General features: G+C 54.4%; 4 protein-coding genes across 4 annotated transcripts; 3 read left to right on the forward strand and 1 right to left on the reverse strand.

Moving 5' to 3' along the window:
• The first annotated feature begins 2,356 nt into the window (after positions 1-2,356).
• LOC34621535 (mitotic spindle assembly checkpoint protein MAD1) lies at positions 2,357-6,383 on the forward strand. Its single transcript, XM_026337041.1, has 9 exons — positions 2,357-2,423; positions 3,049-3,257; positions 3,427-3,526; positions 3,760-3,849; positions 4,019-4,164; positions 4,676-4,767; positions 4,981-5,042; positions 5,263-5,453; positions 5,922-6,383. Exons 1-9 carry the CDS (start codon positions 2,357-2,359, stop codon positions 6,381-6,383), a joined length of 1,419 nt encoding a protein of 472 aa, XP_026192826.1.
• Positions 6,384-7,495: 1,112 nt separating this feature from the next.
• Positions 7,496-12,915, reverse strand: LOC34621536. Its single transcript, XM_026337042.1, has 8 exons — positions 11,373-12,915; positions 11,075-11,203; positions 10,669-10,773; positions 10,323-10,438; positions 9,541-9,750; positions 8,391-9,109; positions 8,093-8,165; positions 7,496-8,035 (listed from the first exon to the last, which is right to left on the reverse strand). The coding sequence occupies exons 1-8, from the start codon at positions 12,913-12,915 to the stop codon at positions 7,496-7,498; spliced, it is 3,435 nt and encodes a 1,144-aa protein (XP_026192827.1).
• Positions 12,916-16,522: 3,607 nt separating this feature from the next.
• LOC113147223 (mastermind-like protein 2) lies at positions 16,523-19,332 on the forward strand. Its single transcript, XM_026337043.1, has 5 exons — positions 16,523-16,703; positions 17,050-17,945; positions 18,093-18,281; positions 18,417-18,985; positions 19,263-19,332. The coding sequence occupies exons 1-5, from the start codon at positions 16,523-16,525 to the stop codon at positions 19,330-19,332; spliced, it is 1,905 nt and encodes a 634-aa protein (XP_026192828.1).
• A 201-nt stretch (positions 19,333-19,533) lies between these two features.
• Positions 19,534-21,643, forward strand: LOC34621537. Its single transcript, XM_026337044.1, has 5 exons — positions 19,534-19,791; positions 19,951-20,748; positions 20,958-21,031; positions 21,186-21,365; positions 21,577-21,643. The coding sequence occupies exons 1-5, from the start codon at positions 19,534-19,536 to the stop codon at positions 21,641-21,643; spliced, it is 1,377 nt and encodes a 458-aa protein (XP_026192829.1).
• Positions 21,644-27,966: the final 6,323 nt, after the last annotated feature.

The following is a 27,966-nucleotide window of genomic DNA, read 5'->3' on the forward strand; positions in this document are numbered from 1 at the left end:
CTGCTGCAGCTGTACCCGTACCTGCTGCTGCTGTTGGCGCACCTGCTGCTGCTGATACAGGAGGTGTCGCTGGAGCTGCTCTTGCGGATGCCGATGTATAGACTGTTGCTGTTGCTGCACCTGCTGCTGGTGGGGGTCTTGAGCGATCCGACACCAATAAGCAAGAAAGGCGGCGAGGCACCTGCACATATACAGCACCTGCTGAAGCGGGACGAGCAGCAAGTCCAGCAGCTGCAGTTGCAGTAGCCGTAAAAGGAGCACCACCAGCGAGAAAGCGCGCGCCTGTAGATTGATATGACAGCCCACGATCTGCAGAGACACCAGCAGCCTCACACAATAGGGAGCATTGTTGCCGCCTCGGTAATAGCAGCCGAGCAGCACCAGGACTGGGAAGCAGAAACGGGAACGCAGGCAAGACACGAAGCTCAGTGAAGCGAGGAGCACCAGCAACAAGGCGTACCTTCCATCCGATGGCGCAAGCCATGGCCATTACACAGGCTCTAACAACCTGAAGCATCAGCCTCAGCATTTGCTGCGCTGTGGAAACGCAGTGCTCTGCCGTGGCTTCCTCCAGCTCGTCTATGCCATCTGTATTGTTGTTCGAACTTTTTCTCGCTGCCGCTCCTCCGCCGTAAGCAGCGGCGGTCGGCTCCACGATGGAGGAGAATGACTGTCTCCGGCAGACGGGCATTTCCCCTGCTCCCCCCTAGAGGACCCCCAGCATTTAAAAAGGATGTGCCAATGGGGGGCTTGTCGAGTGTGAGCTTGCGAACTCTGAGTGCTAGCTGTTATTCAAACTTCCAAGTGATAGGCTCGAAGGAGGATGCGAGGAGGGCGCTCAGAGCGTGAGCGCCCTCCTTCAGCTCTTATTAGGCGGCCGTTGCTGCTGCCGCACTGCTGCGGCAGCAAAAGTGCAAGCAGGCGCAGCAGCAGGCGCGCAAGCCAGTACACGAGGCACTATGTGTCAGTACACCTCGCGATAAGGGCCTCAACACACGGTAGGCGCAGCGAGAGAGCCGCTCCTACGCATCACTGAGGGAGCGAGGGGGAAGGCCGCCGCCCCTCCATTGGGGTTGCCGCAGCAAACGCAGCAGCAAAAGTGACTAACAAAAGAAGACGCTTATTTCATGCATCGTACTGCCCTTGCTGCTGCTGCGCTTCTCAAGGATTCCATACACCTCCCGCCGCTGCTGCCGCCGCTCTACGCGCACGCTGATCGGGTGAAGCACCGCTCCCCGCGCGCGGGGCTTTGGCAGCGATAACAGGAGCCTTGCCACTCGTTCCTGTTCTAACCCTTTAAAAAAAGCAAATCCCGAGGAAATATTGCGCGTTTAATGCAGGGCATTGAATTACAACCGAAAAAAGGCTGAGACAGCCCTCTCTTGGAGCTATCAAGCGCTCCTCCACCTTCGGCAAGTCACCGCACCGCACGAGCTGCCTGCCTGCGCGCGGTTCCTGGCGCTGTAGCTAGTTTCCGCAGTAAACTCTCACTGTTATAATTCGCATGCCTTTTATGGCTCTGCTGTTTCGGATAACAGAAGCCGCGATACTAGCTGGCCATCAACTACTCAGAAGACGTTCTTGGCACTGCATGGCAGTCCCCGTCGCAGCCGGGACGTAGCGGCAGTGACGAAGGCAGCATCTTGGACAAACAGCCTTATCACGTAGCTTCCTCGATGAAGCGGCAGCTAGCGCCATGAGTGGGCTGTAGAGCATAGCCGGAGTAGTGTGAGACCAATGTTGGGAACGGGGTTTAAGAGTCGTAGCAAGCGCCAAAGTAAGACAGTTGACGCCGTACATATATATAATCCACATCATGCCGCGCCGAATGTTGGTGTGCAGGAAGCTCCATGGGGAGCGGTAGCTCGGTGGAACGTGTAGGCTTTCGTAGACACAGTCAAAGCAATTGCACACAGTTGTGGCAGGGATTTGAAGGGCACTGCAACCGACATTTGGATGCACAGCGAAACAAAGGTGACAAAAAGGAAAAACGGGACCGTCAATAGAGAGAGACAGTCTAGAGGGGCTACGAACAACTGGTCGACTCATGCACCCTGGCTTCGTATAGGGGTATCCTGCGTAGGAGAGAGAAGTTTTTTTATACGAAGAGTAACGGACGCAAAGCAGGAAGCATAAAAAAGCAACAAAGCAGGGAAAGAGGAACACAGGCAGAGACAGGCCCTGCAGAGCCTTCAGCAAAGACCCAGACGGGGAGAAAGGCCATCCCTCGACCTGCATAGTCTAAGAGCCGCGGCTCCACCCATACAAACAAAAGGGCGGAGAATCCAGCAGAGGAAAAGCCGCACCAACATCATTGGGGGCAGAACTCTCACCAGCGGCAGCTCAGGAGGGAATCATGGCTCTTGCAGTGGAACAGCAAGAGGAGCAGCTGCGGGATCTGCAGCGGCGCTACTGCACTATGGGTCAGATAATTCTGTGTATCTCCTGTCATATACCCCTACCTATGTCCACCGCTCCTCCTGTTGGTCTTTTCCTTTGCCTGTGCATGTACCTCCTTGGTCTTGTTCTCTCTTTCCTCAGTGCACTAAGAATACCTCTACAATTGTTGTGGGCTTTTGGTCCTCTCCTTTAGCTTGCCTGTTCTCCGTCCTTCAACGAGTTTCCGCCAGCCTGTCTTCTGCTCTCCTCGTGTAGTACCTCCTATTTTGTTGTGTTTGAGTACTGCACCTTGATGCCTCTTCCCAAGCCATGCGTCGCAGACCAAGCCTCCTTATGCCATTCGTCGTCTTGTACCTCCAATGCGCCCTGTGTCCGTATGCTCCACTCTCCGAGGCGTATGCGAAAGGCTTTGTGCCCTGCTCTCAGTCCTGTTCTTGCCTGTATATATATATATATGTCCTGTGCAACACGTCATTGTTCCCGTTTCTTGGTATATATCTGCCCCCCTTTGTTTGCTTCGAGAGGCTGTGTCGGCTGGTCCTTGCTATGGAGAGTGCCACTACCACTTGTCTCTTCCAAGCACAGAGGTGCATTGAGACACTGTTCATGCTAGTGCTGGCCTTGTTACTGCACTTGTTCTGGGCTCAGAGGCGGAGCATCACGCCAACGTGAAAGCCATGCAACGCAACATGCAGGCGAACAGCTCTTCGTTGTTGCAGCTGAAAGCAGAGAACGCTGATTTGCTGCAGCATCTCAAAGACCTAAAATCTCAACGGGTCCTACCAGCTCCTCAGCATATCGAAAGAAAGGTTAGCAGCAGATGCTTGTTTGGGCAGCGTGCCCCAGCACAGCATCTGGCAAGTTAGGCAAAGGGCCTTTGGCTAGTGCTGTGATGTGCTTGGATGCCTGACGGACAGCTTACCTGCAGCAGGCAGGCGCGCATGAAGTTGCTTTTCTCAGGACCTTCTCACTTTTCCACCCGCTAGTGCGGTTTCTTACTAATGCTGGTGTGAAACGCATGCACAGAATGAGGAGGTGGCACGTCTTAGGACGCAACTGGACAGGCAGAGAAACCAAAATGCGAAACACCGCCAGCGCCTGGATCAGATGCAAGACAAGCTGAAGGGTTAGAAGCCAGCGATTTACGCTCAATGCTTGCGAATACGGTTGAGCGTTTTCGACCTAGCGGAAGGTCTTACCCGGTGTAACCCTGCATGTTTCGGCTGTCATGACACTTAGAACGCACCGCGGGGCACGTAGGTGGCACCATGGGGCACAGCTTGGGGCTTTCCGGAGTCTGCGGCTAAGGCTTTTGTTGTGAAAACTAAGGGTTTAGACTTTGAGTCTTTTATCCTCTAGAGTTGGAGCTAGCTGCTACTAAGCCTTGCACAGAGGATTCTCCTGCGATTCGCTCCATGCGGGCTATTGAAGGCCGCTTAGATCAGGAAAGTAGCAACAGAAGCACGTATTTGTAGAGCCTCCATTTAGACTGTTTTTCTTGCGTACGCTACGCTGTTCGGTGTCTGAGCTGCTTTCCATTTGACACTGTGAGTCGAGGGCAGGCTCTCCTTTCTCACTTACAGGAGAAATCCTACCTCCACTGCTGCGAGCGCCTGAGTCCTTACGGTGCTGCTACTGCAGGCCTTGATAGAGCTTAATGAAGCTTATTCCGTTCGCGCCACGTATGAGCAAATCGCTCGTAGATTGAAGAAGGAAAGAATTGGGCTGTACAAACACCTGGAAGCACTTGAAGAGAACCTAAAGGTCACTCTCTGGGGCTGCTGATGATTCGGATGTGCCTGCGTTTGCTAATAATTGCCATGTGGTTGCGATCGTGGCTTTTGGCTTCTGCGGCAAATTGGTCTCTTCCTGCCGTTCTCACCACTGCTCCCAGAGGGAGGCACAGTATCGCAAGTAACCTGCCCAGGGAGTTGCAAAAACTACACGTGGCCAAAAGAGCAAGAACTGGGCGGTCTGCAAGCAGAAGAATCTTTAAGTCACAGGCTGAGACCGTATGCACTCTCTGCAGGAGAAAAAACAAGAGCAAGAAAACCTTCTGGGCGTCTGTCATGATGCCGCGCACGCAAACGAATTGGCGCAAGTAAACACTCTCGACAGCAGCAATTAGAGGCCAGAATGATACCAAAGGCGGTAGAATGCACAGCATGCACATGAATAGGGATATTGTTTTGCACAAGGGCCCTTCTCGCAGTGAGCAGACACAACACTCCTCTTGATGTGCGTGTTGGGGCATTCGATTGACACGTACTTGCAGGCAGAGCTTCATCGCTTGTCCAAGGCCCTGGAAAGCGACAGGCAGAAAAGAGGGGCCGAGGTTAAGGAAAAGCATACGGTCATAAGGCAGTGGCTACAAAGTGGAAAAAGGTCTGTAAACTCTAGATGCCATGCTTAAAAATGCTATCGTAAGCCCCTTGCGTTCGCCGCTGCTTAATGCGCATTTCCCAACTCCAAGCTCATATAGAGCATCCCCAAAGACTCATTCACATGCACTATGTGAGTGCTGGGACAGCTAGATAGCAAGCTGCTAGCCCCTATGGATCAGGGTGCGCCATGCTGCAGGATGCGAGAAGCAGCTTGCCAAGAGGCAGCAGCCCGATCAGGTAAAAGCCTATGGAATTTTTGTAGAAGAAGACACTACCCTGGATTAGCTGGCCGCTCTCTAGCTGCTGATAGCGACGAGGAATACGCTTCCGCCGCGAACGATAGGAAGGATGGTTCAGTTGCTGCTTCGATGATCACCGTCACTACCATGGCACAGTACAAGCATGCGCATTGTGGGCATCTAAGGTGTTTCCCCAGTGTTGTGGTATTCTACCACGTCTCTTTGGATTGCAGCTATAGCAGCTACATCATCGGCAGCGGGATCTCTTCTCCCTTTGGAGAGCCCACGAGACAGCGCCGAGGCAGAGGCTTATGAAGATGCGTTGCGGCGCCTTAAAGAGGCCACGGGCGTTTCTGATGCAAACGATATTATTGAGCACTTCCTTTCCCAAAACCACATATACCAGCAGCTCTTGGCTTTTGCCCAGAGGGTACGTACTCTCTGATGCCTCTGCTGGTGCTCGGTATACTGCAGTTGTGCTGGAGCAAGCACTAGTGCTAAGGAGAGTTGCTCGTGTTTACGCTTCGGCGGGAAAACCTGCGGGGGTTATATGTGGCAGCGGAGCTCCTCTTTTGTTGTGGCTGCAGCACCAATCCAAACTACAACAGCTGCAAGAGCAGAAGCGTCTCTACTCCCAGCTGGTGAATGCGCCCCGACAACGTAGCCCAGAACCCACACACTCTAGCCCGCTTTTAATCGCGGAAATATGCAGCTGCACTGTTAGTGCAGCTGCTGGTGCTCCCCGTGGCTTAGCACTGCGGAGCAATGCTAGTACAGCGCCGTGATAGCTTTCACATCCATCGCTATCGCTGCTTTTGTTAAATTAGACACTGCTGGGTTTGTGATGGCACTGTTTCCGTGTCCGCTGTTGCTGCTCCGGCTACTTTTGCTACTGTAGGTGGAAGAACGCCGGTTTGCCTCTCTCTCTTCAGGGATTGTGTTAGGGGGCGGGCCGCCCCCTGAGGTGGCAGAGGCGAAACTTACCGCAGCTAAGCAGCTGCTGCAAAGCCAGCAGCAAGCACACTACAGGACGCAGCACCTACTTTCAGAGCTACAGACGGGGGTTATACCCTTGATCAAAAAGTTGGCTAGGGCCAAAGAACAGGTGGACTTTATGGCAGAACCTGATGCCTTGTTTTTGCCACTGCCTTTGCCCTTTCGCATACATGAGGCTACCCCGACCGCCGTAGCTCCTGCAGTAAGGTATCGACGGTCTAGGACACTAACGTGCGTGTCTGCTGTGCCACAGTTCCAGTGGCTGCCTTCGCTTGAGGAGGGCGCTCCGTTGTGTGAGCTCTTCTCATTTTGCTGCACTGCTACCAGGGCTTTAGTAGAAGCAACAGTGAGTTGGCAGCACTAGCCGTGCTAAGGGCCGGTTGAGCTAGCAGCTGTAGCGCTAGCGGCCGGTTGCGTGTGGGATGAGCGATGGCGAGATGTTCAGAGCAGCAGCAAAGCATGGAGACCTGCTGGGTTATGCGCGTTCGCAGAAGGCAAGCGAAGATAGAGCAGCAACGGAGGACACACCATCGATGGAAAGCGGGAACCAGCAGAAGGAACCAGAGGCTAGCTGCCGAGAAAAAAGCGCTGATAATGCTGCAGCTGCAGCAACCGACACAATCGCTGCAGTAGCACCAGCGGATGGGGTATTGGCTGTGGAACCGGAAGAAGAGCAAGCAACACTACGACCAGAACCCGCAGCACAAGAAGCCCCTGGATGTGCACTTGCGAAACAAGACGATAGAGGAGAGAAGGTTCTGCCCTGAGTGCCCACGTGGTGCTGTAGCAGCACAGGATGGCGGGCGCTGAATGACGTCGGCAACAGGAGCGACAAGGCACTCACAGAGGCATCCAGCTCCCGGAAAAACTAGAGCAACCACTTCAGATGCTACGCGACAGAGGCTGTCGCGTCTTTGCTTCCTAAGAGTTAAGCATTCGGCTGACAGCCCGCAGCAGCAGCACAGCTAAGAACGCCACTCATTTTCTCATTCTCCTCTCTAACAGAGCCTCTCTATCTGCTCAGTTTCCCTGGATGCCACCAAAGTCTACTCTTGCCTCTGGGGCTGCGGTAAAAGCTATCTGCTCCTCCTTTAAGCACAAGCTGCAGCAAGAGGCGCAGCAATGTACAACAAGCCGAGGCTGTGGCTGTTTCCGCGGTAGCTGGTCTGCATAGTACCTAATGCACAAATAGCCCCGCGAGGTGGCCTAGTGAAAACACCCAAGGTTTCTTATGACCTTTCTCTAGGAATGCAATACCTGTGAACTGTAACATACGGCACGCCACCTGAAAGGGGTGCTGCTCCCTCTGGCTTCTGCACGCCTGTGCTCCACCTCTGGTTGCTGCAGTGCGGTGCTCATGCCACACTGTTGCCACGAAGAAGTACACAACCAGCAGCCCCTGCTGCTTGTAGTGCATCACAGTAAAGTTGGCTACCTGGAAGTCCCCAAAATGAGAGATTTCCACAGTCGTGTTCCCTAGGTAGACGCCGTTGCAGCCGAGGCATGAGTATCTTCACACTGTCTCTTCTCCTGCTCCTGCTCACGTTCCCAGTTCTCCTGAGGGTGTAGCTGCTGCTCGACGGGTTGCCGGAGATGCTCGGGCTGCTGCCTCAGCTGATCATCTTCACGGCAAACCATTGAATCCGTTTGCATGCGCTGCACCGATCCCGCCTCTTGCCGTTGGTTTTCCTGTTGCGGCTGCTGTTGCTGTTGCTGCCAGTGATGTGCATGACTGTATATGTGGCAGAATTCGACGCCAAGGTCGACGCTTTGCAGAAGGCTTTGCATGCATCCACCACTGGATGCTTTTTGCGGCGCGTCTTGCTTGCGCATGCACTGCACCTGCGCCCTACTGCTGCAGGCAGTTGTTTTAGCACTAGAGGTGTCGCTCGAGATTCTTCCAGTTCCCAGCAGTTCTTTGCTGGTCTTGTGGACGATCCCGCTGTTGATCTGTGCTCCTTTGCCTGCCTCTTCTGTTGCCGCTTCCTCGAACGCTGCTGGTGGCACGGCTCCTTGCTGGCCTTTAGACTCGCCTTCAGCTAATACATCTTGCTGTGCAGCTACAGGCGCCGCAGCAACGGCAGCAGCAGCACAGGCTTGTTTCTGCAAGGCCTCCTCGCATCGCATGTACTCAAGCACTAGCCACCTACAGCATCAACAGTCCGCACAGCCACGAAGGCCCACGCAAGCAAGCGTATACATATATATGTACATATATATATATATATTCTTATACACCGGACAACTGCAGTATCTCATCACGGCTGCTTGATATGCAAACATCGCATAAGCGGCCATCAGCCGCCGCTAGAGTGTTAGTAGTGAGTACCAGCGAGAGCAGCTGCTTCTCGCAGAAGACGACGCAGCTGACCTAAAGGCATCGGCTCTTCCCAAATCAAAAAGCTCCTCCATGGCTTTTGGCGCTGCCGGTTCAAGTGCCATCTGCAGCAGCTCCTGCGTGTTGCTTCTCAACTGCAGGAGAGTCGCGCCGCAACAGCAGCCGCAACTCTCACACTCGTCTTTACAGGATGCGGTGCTGCCCCTAGACATATCCGGGAGCAAGTGCTGGCCAGCCACAGCCACAAGTCCAGTGCCAAAGGCCTCATCTAATGGATCACAATAATAGTAGGTCAGCTGCGGGGGAGGGCAAAGAAGGCCTAGGGGGGAGCAACGCGGACACGAGGCTGCTGCAGCTTCTGCTGCAGCAGCTGCGGCTGCCTGTTGCTCTTGCTGCTGCAGCTGCTTGCTGCGCGCCTCCCCCTGTTGCGGCCGCGGCATCAGCCACGCTGACGCGCCGCGGCTGGTGCTGCTTGCGGGATGAGCTACACCCTTTCGCGGCAGCTCCTGTTTACCGAGAGTCGGCACTGAGGCTGCGGCTGCGGCGGCAACAGCCGCGGCGACAGCAGTGCAGCTGCAAGGAACCTCTTGCTTCCCGTCCTCTGCTGCGGCAGCTGCAGCAGCACGAATGCGCAGCCTGTGCTTAGCCCGCAGGTAAGAGACAATACACGCGTCCTGCTTCTGCAGGTCGGGACTGATGCAGCAACCTGGTTGCGTCGAAAGACGAATTGTGGCGGCGGAAAACGGCACGACCTGAGGGCAGAGACGACGTCAAGAAGCAAGGACAACACACGCTTTTCGCGCATGCACACATTGCGGATTTTAAGGGAAAGCCAGGAGAAACAGCAGCGCCAAGCAGATGGAGGAGAGGAGGAGAGGAGGAGAGGAGGAGAGGAAGGAGAGGAGGAGAGGAAGTGCGGTGTGGCAAGCAGATGGAGGAGAGGGAGAAGGAAAGGAGGAGAGGAAGTGCGGCAGGCAGATGGAGGAGAAGGAGAAGGAAAGGAGGAGAGGAAGTGCGGCAGGCAGATGGAGGAGAAGGAGAAGGAAAGGAGGAGAGGAAGTGCGGTGTGGCAAGCGGATGGAGGAGGAAATTCAACAACAAAAGCAAGGAGGAGCAGCAAAAGATTGCAGTTAGACGATTGCAACTGCTCGTAGCAGAGTGGCGTGAGGGCTGGGAGTCTGACTTTAACGTCTCTGATGGCACCCGTGTCTGGACAGCCGAATTCCTTGTGTTTGGTAGCGAAGTATCCGTCTACCGCCTGACGGCCCCTACAGGTCACTGTTGGCCATGGCGACAGGTAGAAAGGGATGTTGCAGCTCGCCACAAGGCACTCAATCAAATCGCAGACGGAGAAAAATGAGGATACAAACTGCCCTTCAAGAAAGGGGAAAACCTGCAGCAATAAGACGCACCAGAGGGTCCCGACCCTGGGGTGAAGCCAAGGGAACGGCAGATACCAAAGCGAGGACATGGACATAGAGACAGATACATATATATATATACATGTAGATACATACATATATACATATATATACAGACAGTGATAGAAAAATACTTGTGTATAGAATATTAGTACATCCATATACGTGGAAGCACGCCGCAGAGAGACAAAGAGACTCTTATGTGTGTATGTGTGTATGTATGGATATGTATGAGTGTGTATGTATGTATGCATCGATATGTATGTTTGGATACATATATATATATATATATATATATATATATATACGTATGTATGTATGTATGTGTGTGCTCGTCCATCTGTTTACACACGTCGTTTTGTTGTGTTGTGGTATACGCCTCATGCCACTAGCAGAATGCTGCTTCTTCCCGCGCTCCTTGCACAGAGCGGCGGCAAACCAAAGGGAGTAGCCGCACACGTGTGGAAAGCACGAAGCAGGAGTAGGAGTAGGAGCAGGCAGGCAGACAGACAGGCAGGACGAAAGCAGCAGCGCAGGAGCCTACGGTGGTGTAAGTAACAGTAACGGGGGCAGGCCTGGCGTTGAGAATTTCCGCCGAATCCTCGGGGAGTACAGCTCTCAGCTCGCGTTTCAAGACAGAGGCCAAACGGTGTGCCGTTCCTAAGAAATAGAAACGGAAAGAGAGGAAGCGAGAGTTTCACAGCACACCTCCGTCAGACAGGTGCCTCTACAGACGAGACAAGCCGCTTTCCTACTGCGATGAACTAACTATGCGGAAAGCGTGGAGGAAGACGCGGGGAGGAGGGGTGATATATAGAATTGCACAATTCGTTCTCGGAGGCAACTAGCTCTCTACCGTTTCGTTGTGTTTCGCGGCCTCTGCTTCTCACCTGCAGCTCTCAGATCGGCTGACATTCTCTGCAGAGAGGATATGGCTAAAAAAAAGCGAAGACCAAGTCCTCCCAACACTGCAGCTAAGGCGCCTGCAGAAGCTCCTGCACACCCACACCCACATACAGCGGCAGCCGCCGCCGCAGCAGGGCCAGTTGCAGAGCTGAAACGCGGAGCGGCAAGCGGCGGCATTTTGCGGCAGTCTACAGGCGCACTTATTGCAGTTAGGAGGCTATATCGGCATCTGCCTCCTCAGCAGCACCAACGGTGTTAGAGGCTTCGGTTGTTGACAACGGGAGCAGCAGCAGCAGCCTAAGGTCACACCGGCAAGGGGGGTATACTGGTGGACTGCATTGACTTCGCAAAGATAGCTCAGCACTCCGAAGTGGTAAGGCGCAAGAAGGCCCGCGGGGGAAAAGGAGAAGCCTAAGGGTGCCTTATACAGGGGAGATGCTGCGCTTGCGGGGGCAGTTGCTGCAGTTGCTGCAGTTGCTGCAGTTGCACTTGTTCCAACGGCTTCCGCTGTCATGGGCGCTGCATTCCACCCTCCTGCAGGCACACCCCATGACACGCCTCAGCTCCTGCTGCAGCTGCATCTCAATACGCCTAACCCCCAGTTGCTATAAAGGGCAGAAAAAATGCAACACGCTGTTCGGACCTGTTGTGCCTACTTGCACCTGCTGCTGGTGCAGCTCCCCAAGACTGCTATCTCCTGTTGAAGTCACAGCAGCAGCGGCGGTAGCAGCAGCGGGTTCCTCTCCCTCTTGTCCAGGAAGAAAAATGCTGGAAAACCTTCTTTGGATATCTGTCCACCACTTGGCAACAGCATCGGATCCCCCCTCCCCCTCCTGCTGCAGCTGTAGCTGCTGCTGTTGCTGCTGCTCAATAGAAGCAATGCGGTGCTTGCTGCGCACCGCACCAACAACAGCAGCTGCCTGAGGGATCCAGGATTGCGCAGTTCTTTGCAGTGATACGCCGCTGCTCTTACTGTAGAGGCTGCTGAGCCCTGAGCGGCAGCTGCTACGGCGAACTCGCTGAGCTGTCGCTTGCTGCTCTTGCTGCTCTTGCTGCTCTTGCTGCGGAGGGCCTCTGATGGACGTACACTCAAAGTGAGAGTCATGGAGGTCAAGGTGATCGGACTTTTTACGGACCGCCGCGGGAGGCGTCAATTCGCGCTGATGCTGGTAATGGTGATGGTAGTGGTGATTCTGTTGATTTTCTACTTGCCGGGGATGGCGCAACGGCGGAAGAAAGACCCTCTTTCTGGTTTGCTGCTGCAGCAGTTGCCTTTTAAGCTGCTTCAGCTGCTTCTTTGTACGAGTCCTGACAGCAAACGGCTTCCCTCTGTGGAGGGTTCTTTCAGCTTCGAAGACGACAACCCCGTGCAACGGGAGCGCAGCATGAGGAGACAACAGCTGCTGCAACAGCAGCTGCTCTTCCTCTGAGTCACTGAGCACGCTGCCACCCGTAGCTAGGGAGGTTGTGCTGCAGCTCCTGCTAAGCCTTGGCGACGTTGGCGATGGATTGCTGGAGCTGCCGCTCTTGCTCTGTTGCTGCACTTGCTGCTGTTGCTGCACTTGCTGCTGCTGCTGCTGCTGCTGCTGCACTTGCTGCTGCTGCGCAGGACTCCTGCAGGGGTGACCCGTGTAAACGCAACACAAAACGTTGGGGGCCTCGCTGCCATGGGGGCCCTCCAAGATCAACTCTGCGGGAGCTGCCGCAATGTACAACGCGCGTTGCTGCTGCTGGCAGTTACGACACCTGCGGGAAGAGGCTCCTGCAGTGGAGGCAGCCACCGCTGTTTGCGTGCCAACCGCTGCCTCTACTTCTGCTGCTGCTTCCGATTCTGTTGCGGAGAGCAGAGCCGCCTGTCTTTCCTCTTCCTGCTGCTGCAGCGCGAGACTCCGGAGAGCCTCTTGTTCCCTCTGTAACAACTCCACATTTGCCACTGCTGCTGCCGCGGCTGCTGCCGCGGCTTCTGTGGCTCCCTCTGACTGCTGCTTCTGCTGCTGTTGCTGCTGTTGCAGAACGTCAGCCCAGCGAGGCCCCGAGAAAAAGTTCAGCAGTGCAGCGCGGCCGTCTCCCTCCCCCAAGCCAAGCAGTTGCTGCACTGCGAGCGAAGAAGCAGCAACGCCATTCGTTGCCGCTGCCTCCAAACCTTGCTGCTCGAGCAGCCGCTCCCTATACACCGGCTGCAGAGATCCTACATCGGAAGGCGCCAGGGGACCAGACGCCACAGATCCCATTATCGCCACTGCTCTCAAGAGTCCCTCAGACCAGAAAGGCTCCCCTTCTCAACACCGGCTGCATCCACTGCTGCTGGTTTTGCTGCTGCTAATCAGAGGCCATACCCCAGGTACACGTGTGTATGCACATGCGTGGGGGGAGGTGCAAGCCCGGGCAGATGAGTGAGCGTGTGCGTGCTGCTGCTACTGTTGCTGCCTCTCTTGCAACAGAGCCTTAACGCTGCTAGTAGCTCCTTGTGCTGTTGTGCTACTACTGTGCCTTCCGAGGCGGCCGCACCATTGCTGCCTTCGGGTCTTCTCATTAAACCACATGGACAGCAATCCTCTCGAATGCGCAGCGTGCCACACAGAGCCGGCTCAAGAGCACCGACAGTAATACTGCTGGGCAACACAGCTGCTGCACGACCTGTGGCTACTGCAGCTGCTATGACTCATTAGGAATCCTGCACCGACAGCGCGGCAGGAATACAACAGTCAAGTAGTAAATGTTTAAGGCAATCAATCTAAATCCGAAACAAAACTATTATGAGGTTTCGTATGCGGAACCCTTTGCTGCTGCTGCCGATGCGGCTGCTGCCTGCCGTAAAAATAGCTGCTCGGCTGCGTCTGCGATGGCTGCTGCTTCTGCTGCTGCTGCTTCATCTGCAGCACTTGAAGGCTTCTGGCCACAGCACTTTGTGTTTCGCCTGCTTGTCTTCATCTTTCAGCTTTTATTTTCCCCACCTTTAGGTACTCCCACTGCAGCCGGGACCGCTGTCGTGCAGGGAGCAACTCCTGGAGTAGCCTGCACATCATGAGATCGGGACTGCCGCTGTTCGTGCAGTTGCTCCTGCAGCAACTGCTCAGCCAAAGGTGGCAAACCATGCGTCTCCGGATCCTCAGTTAGTTTCATGTTCGATCCAGTGCCATGGTTCCTGCTGCTGCTGCACTTGGTGCTGCTGCACTTATTGCTGCTGCACTTGCTCATGCAAGGGGTGTTTTGGGGGCTAGCCCACATGTGCTGTGTTTTCATTCTTTTCGTGTCCTGTTTGTTGCATCCATAATTTTGAGATATGGAAGCGCGGCATCACTGCTAGTGGCCACCTCCACTGGCCCTGCAGCATCAGTTGCAGCGACATGGAGTGTATGGGCTGCAGGAGCTTTCGCTGTGGCTGTGCTGGTTTTGATGCGCGTCTTATTCCACATTGGATTTCGTGGTTAACAGCTGCGGCTGCTGCTTGGGCTCCCCAGCGCCATATGATGCACACTGCTTGGCCCTTAGGTGTAGCAGCAGCTGCTGCTCTCGCCATTGAAGGTGCGCCAAAATAAATGTTATCCTTGCTCTGATAGAGCCTTGGGACCTTATCTCAGCCTCCATAACTGTGTGCGTGGGTGCCCTTTCAAGGGTCCTACGTGTTTCTCCCCCCGCAAGCCTTCCTGCTGTTCTGCGGAAAGGTGTTGATCACAATCTCATGAGCAGCTCCCCAGTTGAAATTGCTGCTGCACCAGGTGCTGACGACACTGCTATAGAAGCTGTTGCTATATCGTTGTTGCAGTCTGTTTTTATGTACAAATATTAAAATATACATCTGTATAGCGCTGTGGGCTCTGAAGCGTGCTGTTGCTTCGTCGTTTTCCCCAGACCCTGTTGTTAATTCCTTGCCGGTCTCTGAATGTCGTTTCTTGATTTGTTTGGTAACTGCACGTCCTTTTGCATATATGTGTGCGGCTCATTCAGCCTATTGGCATTTGCGTTCACAGTGTCCTTCGGCGCAGTGGTGGTCTTGTGCGCCGGTAGGAGGGCTCATGCTAGTGCTCGTTTGGCGCACTGCCTCCATCTGTCTGTGGCAGTTTCTGAGCCTGGGTATGTGACTTCTTGCATTTGACACCTGTCTTCGTGCAAGCGTCTGCGGTCGTCTTCACCAGCCCCCCCTACATGCTTTATCCTCGTCGTCAGGCGTTCGTTTTTGCTCGTGCCCACTTATTTTATTTGTGACCGCAGTGTGCGACCGTATGGTTGCCGCCGTTCTTCTGGTACTTTCTCACTCGATCGCTTTGTGAATCATTTATGTGTAATCGGCGCAACTATTGTGGAGTACGCTGCACTTGGAACTTTCCATTGCACTCGTTAATTTTACACCAAATCAGAAAGTGATTGGTTATCTGATATGGTTGTGTGTGCGTAAATTTTTGAATGTACAGTGGCACTACTGTGGCCCATAATTTGAAGTCCGAGTAAACGGACACTTAACTGCCGACCATATGAATCACACTGGTTATTGAGCACCTTTCGAAAGGGCTCCCTCATGGGCTCAGTAGGCGCCAACCAGGGATCTAACGTGAAGGTAAAGGAAGAGCTGGGGTGTGCGTTACTGCATCCTCGATGCTCATCAAACATTCGCAGCTAATTACATAGAGCACCTGGTGCAGACACACACATGTTGCGTCTTTTCTTGAGACAGCAAGGTGCTGCGTACAAAGATGTCCACACACAGGCGGACCCCATAGCCAATTCTTAACTAATTAATGAATAAAAGTTAGTCGGCAGGAAGTGCCTACGTGTGGCTTGAACCCCTTTCGATAACCCATTTAATGTTTGGTGTGTTATTTTCTACCCAACAGGAGAACACAGGAGCAACCGTCTTTGATAGCACGTTCAAATCTAAGAGGGTTAGGATCGTAGTATGTGCGTGTGCTGCTGAGATACCCTTCCGCCCTTTGACAAACAGTTCGCGAAGGCGTAGGGGGCTCTCGTGCAAGTTGTTTGTAGCTAGGTTGTTGTCTCTTGGGTGTACGCGATTGCCTTTTTCCGGGCTTCCCTGAAGCTACGAGTACAAGAAATACAATTATTGAGCCCTCGCAGTGGAGCTGCTACATAACACAAGGGCGACGGGAGATTGTATGGCGGCTGCAAAAGCCTTCAGGAGGAAAGGAAGTCAGGCAACGGGCAAACAAGTTGTTCGGGAGTGACGGCCATAGCATGGAGCAGCGGCAGCAAGCAAGCAGGGCCATCCGATTCGCCGTGCCACAAGCATGCAAGTGTATTTTAGTGGCAAAATGCGAAAAAGATCAATGAACGAGCGTGAACCTATGGACAGTGCTGCTACGGCTGTCGCTGCATGCGCGGGTGGGCTTTTTTGCTGCCTGTGGTACGTCTTGAGGATTTCAAGCAAGTGAGCGAGTCTCTTCTTTCACGTGTCCTTGCCTTCTTTATTTTCTGCTTCTAGAGGACTGAGGTTGAGTGGAACCGTTCGATCTCTGCGTTAGTTCAATGCAGCGGAACGACAAACTGACAATACGCAGTTGCGTACTTTTCTGTGTAGCCCCTTGAAGTCTCCGGCCAGGGCCCTCTTCGGGGGGCAGCCGCACCACTATTTCTGCTGTCTGTTGCCTGGCGTGGGATTCCTTTGTGAGCACTTCTCCCTCTGCTATCGTGCTACACAAGCCTTTGAGCCCAGCCCTTCCGCCACGGCTCTCCTCTGGCCGCCGACCTCTAGGGCTCCCTCGAGCAGCACCTTGTGTCTGCCAAGTGCCTCTGAGGTGTACGTACTCCAAATCACGCGCGGCACTTCCGAGTAACATGCGCTCCAGCACCTGAAATCGCAGCTGCTTTTGGCCACAATTGCCTATGTGGACCAGGGGAGGGCCTCCTGCACGGGGTAGAGCCCCCCGACAAAGCTTCCACAGGCCTCATGGAGCAGCCGAGGAGGAATCCCCTTTAGATGATTCTTGGCGTACGGATGTGCCGCCCGACTCTGCGGCAGCCGATGCGCATAATGCGGAGACTTTCGGCGCAGACGCGCCTGTTGGTGCGTGGCAGCAGATGCGATGAGTTGTGTGGCTGTGGCGACTTTGCGGTGCACTGTGTGCTGGAATCCTCGTCTCTAGGAGCTCGCTTCTTGCATGCATGCGCGGCTTTCGGGTTGCGTCCTCAGGGGACGACTGGCAGCCGGAGGAAGAGACCTATAAGGACTTCGAAATGCTACGGCAGAGGCAGCCGCCTCTTGAAGAGTCCGTCGCAGAACCCGGTGCTCGTCATAGCAGCCCTCAGGTGAAGCCTTAGACCCTTTTTTGGCCCCTGCGTGTGTGTGTGTGTGTGTGTGTGTGTGTGTGTGTGTGTGTGTTTATTGTGGGTCTGCCTTGAATGCTCAGCAGTAAACCGCGCTGATGCCTCGTGCGACTGTCTGAGCATCTCGTCGTGCGCGCTGAGTGTTCAGCGTAGGCGGGAAGGGCAGCGAGTGCTAGGGGGATGTTGCCAAGGGCCCACACCCTGCGTCTGCTGCGTCTGCTGCTATATACAGGGCATCCGGCTACCGGATTTCTTCAGCACGGATGCAAGAGGAGCACCGGTGGAGGTTGTCTTGGAGTCTCTAGAGCCGGATCCTGGACCCCTAGGCAGCAGTAGCGGAAGATCACCAGAGAACCCTTATGCAGCCCTGCATTCTTCACAGACCACCGAGCACTTAGACTCGGTGGTGCTTCGTGGAGTAGAAGGAGTAGAGCAACAGGGGCCTCACGAGCTGCTCGAACTGCAGCAGCAGAAGCAGTTCGATCAAGAATCGCCTCTGCAGCAACACGTGACGGCAGCCCAGCAGGTCGGTCCGCTTGCCTCTCTGCTGCCTGAGCTGGGCAGCCCCTACCCTCATCCTTTGATGCAGGCTCGTGGAGTTGCCCCTCTGTTAAGTCCTCCTGGCTTCGAAGGCGCTGACGTTCGGCGAATGCAGCCACCGGTGCACCAGCCGCAACCCCCCTTTGCAGCAGCAGCAACAAGTGCTGCAGCCGCCATTATCCGAGATCCTGCTGTCCTCATGGCAGAGCCGGCTAGCCAGCCTCTGGCGATGGGGAGCACGGCCGGATTGAGGGCCCCCTCCTCCTCCAGCGACGGGATTCTAAGGGACCCCGCCGTGCAGAGAGTTGTGTTGCTGAACTCAGTGGGAAGCGCAGCAGATCCGAGTCTTGTTGCAGCTGAAAATGCAGTTTCTGGAAGTCAATACCGTGCGGGGGAGCGACTTGATCTTCACCCTAAGCGGCCTGTCGATGCTGCTCCACTAGCATGGAGCAGTGGGGCTGAGGAGGAGGATCTCTGGCGAAGCGCGTCCTCTGGCGGGGGCCCCCCTCAGCGGCAGCTGTATCCCCAGCTGGCTGGTGTCTCGGGCAGTGCAGCCGCGGCTGCAGGCTGCTCCGTGCCTGCCCAGCAGCAGCAGGAGTTGCTGCTGCTGCGCCATGAGCAGCTGGAAAGGCAGCTGCTGCAACAGATGCTGCAGCAGAATCACGTCTCTGCAGATCCCTCCAGCATGGGTGACCCTCCTTTCTGTCCCTCACAGCAGCAAGAACAGGAAGAGCAGCAACAAGAGAACTCCAGAATTATTGCGGGGGCTTCCGAAACGGCAGGCAAACAGCTCAATAAACACGACCTTATGCGCTCTGGGGTGTCTAGAAGCGGGGGCCCTGCATTCGGCAAACTGAGACATCCAAGCGGCGGCAGAGAGCAGCACGAGCTGCAGCCGCTGCTGCTGGGGCAGGGGCGACTTCCCCAACCACAGCAGCGCTCACGCAGTCAGCAACAGCAGCAACAGCAGCAACAGCAGCAGCAGCAGCAGCAGCAGCAGCAGCAGCAGCAGGGCCGTCGTGGGCAGACACAACAGCAAGGCTCGCAGCAGCAGGAAAAGGGCCGCCGCTGTTCTAAGCAGAAGCAAGAGGTGTCTGCTGCCAGCAGCAGCAAGGGGGCCGGCAGCAGCAGCAGTTCCTCTCATTCCAGCGCCTCGTTGCTCAATAGCGGGGGGCAGGCCGTAGTACCCCCCATCTTCCCGCTGACTCGAGGCCTCATAGACCTTATTATCCGTCAGAAGATCCCTGATGCAACGCGATGGTTCGGGGGCCCCTTCTGCGCGGAGGAGGAGGAGGGCTCCGCCGCGAACTCCTCAACCAGCAGAAATGTCACTCCCAGCAGCAGCGGCAGTCCAAGCAGCAGCAGCAGCAGCAATGGGTTCATGACCTCCCAAGATCTTGACATGATTCTTAGGGTTCAGTTGGCGCAAATGTCACGTCGGCCAGAGTTGCAGCGCTACACAGGCAAGTGGAATTACCGCTCGTTCAAGGGGCCCCCAAAGGGCCCCTCTGCTGACTTGAGCTGCGTGGAGCTCGAGTGCGCTATCCGAGAGCTCAGGGAGCCTTCCGGCGGGGGAGTTCTCCCTGGGAGTCTCCTTGAGAGTCACCGCGTTGATTGCTTGGGCGAAGGGGTGCTCGTGAGTCGGTCTCTGCTGCATCAGAAGCTTCTGGGATCTGCTACCCCGAGCGACGCCGCCGCTATCCTGCGGTCCGTGGAGAAGGATGACATTCCCGCAGCTGCAGAGGAAAACGAGAAGGAGAGCAGCAGCTGCAGCTGCAGCGACAGCGCTGCACACAAAAAGTTTGGGAAGGTCGCATACGCCTCCATAAGGCACCCGAGGAATATGATTCAGATTGTTCGGGAGGTCCCCCAGGAGGAGGGCCCCTCGTCTGCGCACTCCACTGAGGGCCAGGGGGCCCAGGCGCTCCACGCTACTGGGGCCTTTCGGTTGAAAGATCGTTCGCAGGAGACTGATCTTGTGGAGAAGGTGATTGAATTCGCACGCTTTTAGGGGGTCTTGTGGGATGGAGATGCGTGTTGCAGTTGCTGTTTCTGTGTCTGTTCGTGCGAAGAGGCCTCCCACTTCTCGGGGTAGACCTTGGCCGTTTCTGTTTGTGCAGTGCAGCACCTGTTATGTTGGTGATTTGGGTGGCGCTTGTTGTGCGCTGCAGCTCTCCTTGAGCGACACAAGCATGTCACCGCTGCAGCGGAGTTTGGTGGTGAAGGCTCTCGTGGAGGACTGCCAAGACTTACGACTGACCGCATCCAACCTGCAAGAAGAATTGGACGTGAGTTGTACTGTGGATGTGCCTGTGTGTTTGTGTGTGTGTGTATGTGTCGGGTTGTAGGGAATGCGGAGCTTGCGAGCATCGTAAGGCCGTTACACCGGTGATCAGGAGGAGGCTTTTTCTAGGAGTTTTGTTGCTGGTGTTGTTTTATTGCTGCAGGAGTGCCCCGCCAGCCATGTACTTGCTCGGGGTCGGCTGCAGCAGCAACTGCAGCACGTGCTGCAGCAGGCATGCGAGCTCTTGTTGTTGCGCCACTGCTGCACTGCCCAGGCCTTTCCTTTGCCTTTTATGATAGATTTCTCGGCCCCTGCCCTCTGTCCCTCCCCCCAAGACTATGTCAGCCGCCTGCGGCACCATTACCTTCGGCAGCAGCAGCCTCAACAACACGAAGATGGACCCTTAGGCTCCTTGCCTCCAGATCTGTGCCTTCTTGTCGATAAGGGCCGCCGCAGTACCCAGTGGATCGTTAGCAGCGTCTGCAGCAGCAGCAACAGGCTCCTGCTGCTGCTGCGGCTGCTGCCGATGTTGAACGATGCGTGCACCTCCTTGCTGCTGCAGGGGCTGCTGTCTGCCCCCGACGTCCTCAGCGAGGCTTGCCAGTGCGCCGATGACATCCTTGCTTCAGCGCGTGCTTCAGCAGCAACTGCAAACGGCGAAGACGGCTTGAGCAGCAGCTTGTTCGAAGAGGTCATGCGGTCCTCAGGGACTACTGCAGCAGCCCTCGCGTCTGTTCAGGAGGGCATGCTGCTGCATGCGCTTCTGCATCCTCCGGAAGGAAACGAACGCGCGACGCTTTGCGCACTTCTGCTCCTGGGAACGTTGCGAGTCTTTAGGGCTTCGGGGCCCTCGAGAGCCGCTGTCCTCTGCACCTTTGCAGACATATTGTGCTGGGGGATGCAGCAAAGGAACGCCGCAGATATCGCTAAACACACCGTATGTCGTTTTGGTGCCGCTAGAGTGCTGCTGCCAAAGGACTGTTCCTGTTGAGTCATTTTCCTGCGGCTGTCCTGCCACGCGAGTGGGGCTGCTGCTTTTATGATTTTCTCAGGGGGTGGGGGCTATTCTATATATGTACCCCTTGCTGTCTGTGGGTTTTCCGTGAAGATTTCAAACAGCCACGTGCCCTTCTGCTGCGCTGGTGTTGGCTTGTGGCGCTGCTCTTGCAGGCAGGATCTTGTCTTCTAGCGCTCCTTACCCTGCATTTACCCAAAGCAGAGGCTTTGGCAAATCCTGGGCAGGTGTAAGTCTCTCCATTGAGGCCTTCTGCGAGCTGCGGCAACGCCGCAGTCCGAGAGCTTTTGCGCATCCAGTCACCGTCTGTAGCCGTGCTGCAGTAGGTTTCATGCGCATTTGCTGCTTGTGCGTTGCAATTGTGACTTCTATTGCTGCTGCAGGGACGTGATTACCCGTTTTCTGGGCCTGATCACAGATGCGCTGGTCACCCTCTTGGCTGGTGGTATGCAGCAGCAGAGCGCTGCTCAGCATATCTGGAGACTGCGGCCCCTTATCCGCTGTTTGTTGCAGCAAGCCAGGCAGTGCCCTGCATGGGCAGCGACTGTAACGACAAAAGTGACGTGAGGCAATCGATCTGTTCCCTCACGCTGCCTAGCGTTTTTTCGCGTTTCGCAGTCCGTCAGTGCACGGGGTGTTTCTCTATATAGGCGGGCTGCTAGGGAATCTCTGCGTGTCATCCGTTTCCCTGTCTGCCCGTTCACCTTGCCAGGCGCATGTTCAGTAGCTCCATTGTCCAAAGGGCTCCTGTGTGATGGTGCTGCATCCTCACAGAACGCTCCTCGGAGAGGCTGAAGCTAAATCCTTCTTGGTGTCCCTCATCTCCACGAGCGAATTTTAGAGAGGGACGCGCTTCCCGCAGTTTTCAGCTACGAAAGCATGGGGTCGTTTGTTCGTTCGATTACACAAAGGACCCGGAAGGGGGGCGTTTCTAGTCCTATCCTGTGGATTTAGGTCGCAAGAAGGGCCCTTTTTATTGCACTAGTCCAGGAGATTCATTTCTCTTGGGGTACTAGGGGCCTCCCGTCTCTTCCTTTAGACCGCCAAGGGTCGCTTTCGAGAGGGCTCTTGTGTCAGGGATGTTGAATAGAGAAGGAACTCTTGTGTTGTGCTCCGCGTACACTAGGGTCCTCGTTATAGGTTATCAGCTTTGGGTTTAAGTAGTTTGTGCATGACGGGCCTTTTCAAACGACGGCTGCGCGTTTCTTCAAGCAGGCAGCCAATGCCGCGTAGAAATGTGTTAAACACATGCAGTAAGGTACAGTAACAAATGTCGATGCGCTGCGAGGAGACACGGCAAGAGGGACCGAGTTGGTCAGAGGAATAGACACCAGACAGGGATGGCTACACGTGCGTTTGGAGGGAATGCGAAAGAGAAAAGGCAGAGGCCGTCAGAGCGGAACCTTAAGGCGATACAGGCAGAATGAATCCATTAAGGTGTGAGACGCGCTGCAAATTTCATTGTGCAATGAGAAGGAAGTGGCCTTTTCGCGTGCTGACCATTGCCCCGGTAAAGGGCTCTAGTTACAGCTTACACGATCCTGCATGCAGAGTCACCAGCCATGGCGGAAGCCGTAGCACAAAGAAACTGAATAATCGAGAACGGGGAAACCGGGGTGGTTAGCGAACTTTCGGGCTTACTGCTAGGATCTCCAATACCGCGGCTAAGGAGACATAAAGATTTGCATGTAAGGGGGGTTGGCGGAGGCACTGCAGAAGAGGAACACGGGCACATTAACAGTGCATACAGGTACGCAGGGGAATTGACACTCTTCCTCTAGTCCACTCCGATGATAAAAGAATCTGTGCCACCGTTCGCGCTGCACTGCGCTGACTGTGCGAATGCACGCAAGGAGCCATAAAGATAGAGATCTTAAAAATGTGTGCTTCCAGCCCTATGAGCGCTGCATGATATAGGAAACCCCCAAAGTGGGCATCTACACCACACGTGTGCTGCTGCCTGGCCCGATGCTGTCAAATGCTTTTAGTTCTGGCGACAAGCCGGAGGTGAGAGGCTGCGATTTGCGCTCTCAAATTCAACCGACGTGACGATGGAAGTTGGCAGTTTCCCCTGCGTGGCTATCTAGTACTCAAGAACTAGCCTTACTAGACTGTGGATAACAGTGTTTCTTGGAATGGGCATGTTGGCCACATTTCTGTGCCTTTTACGGTGATGCAGGGCCTCCATACTGACCAATCACCTACTGTCGCTGCCCAAGAGGCTACAATCCGTGGGTTTGAGGCCCCCCGAAACTCCCCTTGGGAGTTTGCACGATAAATCGTAGTTGGGGCTAAGGGCAACTTGCGCTGTCTGTTTCCTGTGCTGCCCGTGACACAGTGGGAGAAATCTTGCCATCTATCATTCTAGGATAACAAGGCTCTGTTTAATCCGTACGCGCATTCTGGGAGATCCCCCCAGCCTGTAGCGTACAAAAAGTGGAAGATGGGCTTGTGTAGGATTTCTATCTTGGGTTCCTTGCTGCGGCTCAGTAGCTCTAGGGCGTGCCCCGCCGCCGATATACCTGCCTGAGGGGCTGACCCTCCTCGCAACGCTCCTTACGCTCGAAAGTGGGAAAGGAAGGACCTAATGGCTGCCACTCCTCGAGCGGAGGTTTCGTACAGGCAGCTCCTAATGCACTTTTATTGGCTGCCCCCTTGGCGCGGACGAACTTTTGGGGGATCTGCTGCATATCGATCTGCTATTCCTCGAAAACTTTGTGTGGAATTTTAGCGTACTGAACTCATCTGGATGTTGCAGACGCACCCTCCTAATTTTCCTCCAGAAGAGGTCGGTTGTTGGCTGGGATCTCACTAGCGTGGCTTGAAGTTTCCATAGGCACCCCAAAACCTATGTACGCTCAGCAACGCTGCTGCCGCTTTCCCTTCCAGATGGTGCTGCTCTGGCCCTCTCTGCTGCATCAAATTCCAGCTTTGGAGAGTAAGCTGCTAAATAATCCGAATTTTTCCCTCTTCCTGGCGCTGCTGCAGCAACAATCGGTCTAGCACCTCCTGTATTGGCTCAAGTATCTCCTCAATGCTATACGAAAGCTTGCCCTGCTCCAGGGAGGCTTTCTAGTTGTAGGTGGCCGCTGCCTGCCGGGTGAGCTTCTTACCAGCGGTAGAGTTTGGGGCATCCGAAAAGGATCCCAGAATTCGGCAGATGGTTGCCTGAGGAGCTGGTGGGACTTTTGCTGGTGCTGCTGCAAAGGCCGGTTGTGCGAGAGGCACGTTCCAGTATAGCTGCCCTGATTCTCCGAGGACCTGTTTCATGTGTCCTTAGTCTTGCGCCAAAAGGACATAACTGGCTTGGAGACCCCCTTGTATATATATCTCGCCCTGTTGCCCCCTTCCCCTTGAGGGGCTCCAAAGCCTCCGCGGCTGAGGTCTTCTGCCTCTCCCGCCCGCGCATTGCGTGCTGCAGGCGAGTGCATATTGTATCAAGGCATATCTTTGAAACGCGCAGCTTTGGCTTTGTTAAACGCCAACTGGAGGTCGAGCCCACAACCTCCACGTCTGGAGGAGAAGGCTCCCAAGGGCGGGGTTAAACAAACGCATCCGCAGATTAGGTGCAGCAGACCCCATGAAGCGGCACAAGGGGTGTAGTGTCTTTTCAGATTTCCGGGACCTCCTTTCCTGCTTGGCCAATTGGGCGCCTTCCAAAGGGGTCCCCCACAGGCACATGCTCGTATGTTGTAGGCCCTAAGAACTTTCCGTGTTTTGCAAGGCCTTTCCCACAGCAAGGAGATTGACTGCCCCACTCCGGGCCTGGAGGAGAAGATCCGCTGCCACATCCGACACGAGAAAGTTTGCATGCGCCACTTGCGACCTTTTGAGTGGGCTCTTTCTTGAGTCTCCGCTGGCTTATTTTGTTTACGCGTCGAAGCAACTGCTACGGCTATCTGGTCACTAGCTGTGTGCGGGTGCAAGAGCACAAAGCATTCGTGGCGTCTCAACACTCCTAGTGTCTCAGAGGGCCATAAAGTCTCCAGGGCTTCGAAGGTCTCTGAGATGCTGCGGGGGCTTACATGCATGGTTCCCAGAAACCTTGAATTCCTCTATAAAAATGAAGTGTGGAGAGAATTTATTAGCAAAGCAGTCTCTGTACATAATGGACTACAGAATCCACTTACATGTAGATAGAAAATACTGCTTTCAAATTCCTTTCTATCCTCATTTGTTGAGTTAAGATGGAAAAGGAAATAACTTTTTGAAATCACGCTTTTCTGGTCCGTAGCCACAGGCCCTTCCAACTGAGTTATCGGCCCAATCCCCTCAGTGCCAGCTGCATTCCCCTGGCTTCTGCAAGCCCAGCGCACCCGGCATTACTGCTGCTGATACTTGAGAACCTTTTTTTTCAGCAGCCGATGCGTCGCATATTCAGGTAGCAGAGGGTAGGATGCAGGAGTACCAACATCACCACCAGAGTCACGAAGGGCAGCCTCAAGACCGACTGTTACCGCTGGATGGTATTCGTGCCACCTGTAAGCTACATCAGACCACAGGACAGGAGCTTGGCCTGCTTGTGGCAGATGACGATTGTCTTGCAGGAAGACGGGTGTGCGGGATAGTTGGGATCCGCTTTCAACGTCTCCCAGTACCTCGCTCTGTACACCCGCTGAGCCCTTTACTGTTTTTTGCATAATCCAGTCAGTGATACTTTGCATTATCCTATGCTCTACTACTTCACAGGTAATTTCGAGTTGACCGGTATTCACGAATACTTACATAGTTACCATGACCAGGATTTCTACGTGGCATAAAATTAAAACCTAATGGATGCATTGGTATGAATGTTAACAGTTGGTACTACATCAGGTTCTATGGTTTCATCAATTTGTGTTTTTGGCAACCTGTTCCTTTGAAAAGTCAAGGAGCCACAGCCAAGGGCCAAGGGGGATAAGCGACGCATGACACAAGTCATCCAAGGACTAGACGCTCGGTTACTTTTTGTTGTAATATTTGCTGTTCCGGGATATGCTGGTACACCAGGGTCTACAGCTACGCCTTTATATGCGACATCGGTAACTGCCTCCGCTCGCACTAGCAGTGTAGTTAGCGTTGGGTAAACTGATATTTTGGCTTATATTACTCTTTCTTTCCCATCTTTCGCTCCTGCGGTGTTTGGTAGTGTTGCTGTTACTGTTGCTTCTGCTGGACCTGCAGCTTCTGTCATTATTTTGTCTTCCGCTGCTCTTGGTGCAATTATTTTGTCCTCCGCTGCTCTTCGTCCTATCCTTTATGCAAAGAATGAGCACACAGTGCCAATCGTGTGTTACGGCGCATTTAGGGCGAAGGCTTCAACGTAGGGGGAGGGCTGGTGCTTTGGAGGCTCATAGCCGTGGGACTGGACCGATCTGCAGGGGAGAATCCGTCTCTTCTGAAGGGGTCTTTTTACATCGGAAGGTAGAAGTAGGGGATTGAACGATATCCAACCAGTCATAGTGTCGGCAAAAGGAGGTGTGGCAGGGCGCAGGGTTTTATGCTGCCCCCCCTAAGGCCTTTTTGTGCTTAGTTGTTGGATGCAGAGGGATGCCCAAAATAGAAGAACGAGTCCCCTGTAAGTCCCCGCCTCTGTACGAAAAAAGCTCCCGAGGACACTTGGGCGTAGAGCGGTGCGTGCTGTTGCCCAGCGCCGCCGCCCTAGGCCGAGGCTCATCATGAAGATGGACTGTCCTCAGTCGCCATGAGAATTGCGTGCAAAGACTGCATCCGTATCAGCAGCCAGAGCACGGGAAGAATGAATTCTTTCACGGAAGTATCCAGAGGTGCCGCAGGAAAAGGGCCTCGAAGAAACCTGGCGGAATGCAACTTCCGAGAAGACACCCAGGTTCAAGGTTTCAGGCGCATGGCTTCCTGCTTCAGGGAGCATAAATGAAGAAGCTAGATGGGAGGTGCACGTAATTGTGCAGAACAGTATGCGCATGGGGGGTAATGAGTCGCCTTTTTTGAAGGAGTTCAGGTAGAATTTCCTCGCAAGTCGAAAAACACTGCGCAGCCCACCGCCGATTGTCATGCCTCGCGGGTCCCTTCCTTTCCTGCTTCTCCGTGTGCTTCTCCCTATTGTCTCTGCTGCCCTCGGGAAATATAAATAAGTCCTTCTTGGATCCAAAAAAGTCCCTCTGTTCTAAGTGTCGGGTTTGGTGGGAGGCGGGAGCGTAGGGGTAAGGGGTCTGGGTGGCGGCAGAATGAGGCCCGAAGGACTACACGTCTCTGGAAGACACAGCAAAACACATCTGTCTATACAGAAGGCAGACACATTTAGTTATTTTCCTATTCCTTAGACACCTTCAAGTCTCCTCGTCTCAGATCAGCGAAAGACGGGATGATTTGTTCGCATAGTTGCTGCACACCAACAAGGGTACTTAAGTACCTCTGCAGCGGTTGCAGTATGAGGTTCGAGCGTCAGCAGATGTTCAGTCATGCAGGTGATCAGCACCCGTGTTGCACCCTTTGGGTTAGTGAGGCAGGTGGACACCGTATGAAAAGCTACCGAGCTGCCCCAAGCAGGGGCGCTGCGTGTTTGTCGTACACCTTGTTACGTCCTACACGCATTAGCGTTAGAGGCCGTGCTTGAGGTCGGGGGCTAGGGTGTTACTCACAGCTTAAGGTGTATCGGGTGGATACCCTTGGTTTGTTCGAACAGGCAAGAGATACACGCAAGAAAATTTCTTTGAGGCCCAAAAGAAACCTCTCAATGGACGTAAAGGAGGCCGCTGGGGAAGAGAGAGTTCCAAATTTTCCATTGTTTTGAATGAGCTAAAGGTAGTGTATCTCTACAGCAACATAAGGGTGGAGGCGGCATATGCCAGGCCATATATTTAGAAGCACGGCACCAGACCTATTTAGGGACAAGGGTCTTGCTACGGAGAATGGAACCGGACGCATCCCTGCTACAGGGTGTTCAGCTTTTCCCTTAGAAAATCGCTTTTAATCCAAGCTAGCGTCCCTGGAGCACTGGCGACGGCATATCTGCTTCTTTCTCCATCATGAAAATGAGTAACAAAAGACCAGACGCGGTAGCTGTTTGACGTGCGCACCCGTTCCCTGCCCTCAAACCCGTCACACCTAGCAGACAGCAGTGTACAATGTACTTGTAAATGCTCCTAGTGATCATGACGCCCCCGTGCTCTAGAATAACAAAGACTAGCCGAGGACACTGATTGT

This window comes from Cyclospora cayetanensis, unplaced genomic scaffold (assembly GCF_002999335.1).
Source record: "Cyclospora cayetanensis isolate NF1_C8 unplaced genomic scaffold, CcayRef3 CcayRef3_contig_160, whole genome shotgun sequence".
Lineage (NCBI taxonomy): Eukaryota > Apicomplexa > Conoidasida > Eucoccidiorida > Eimeriidae > Cyclospora > Cyclospora cayetanensis.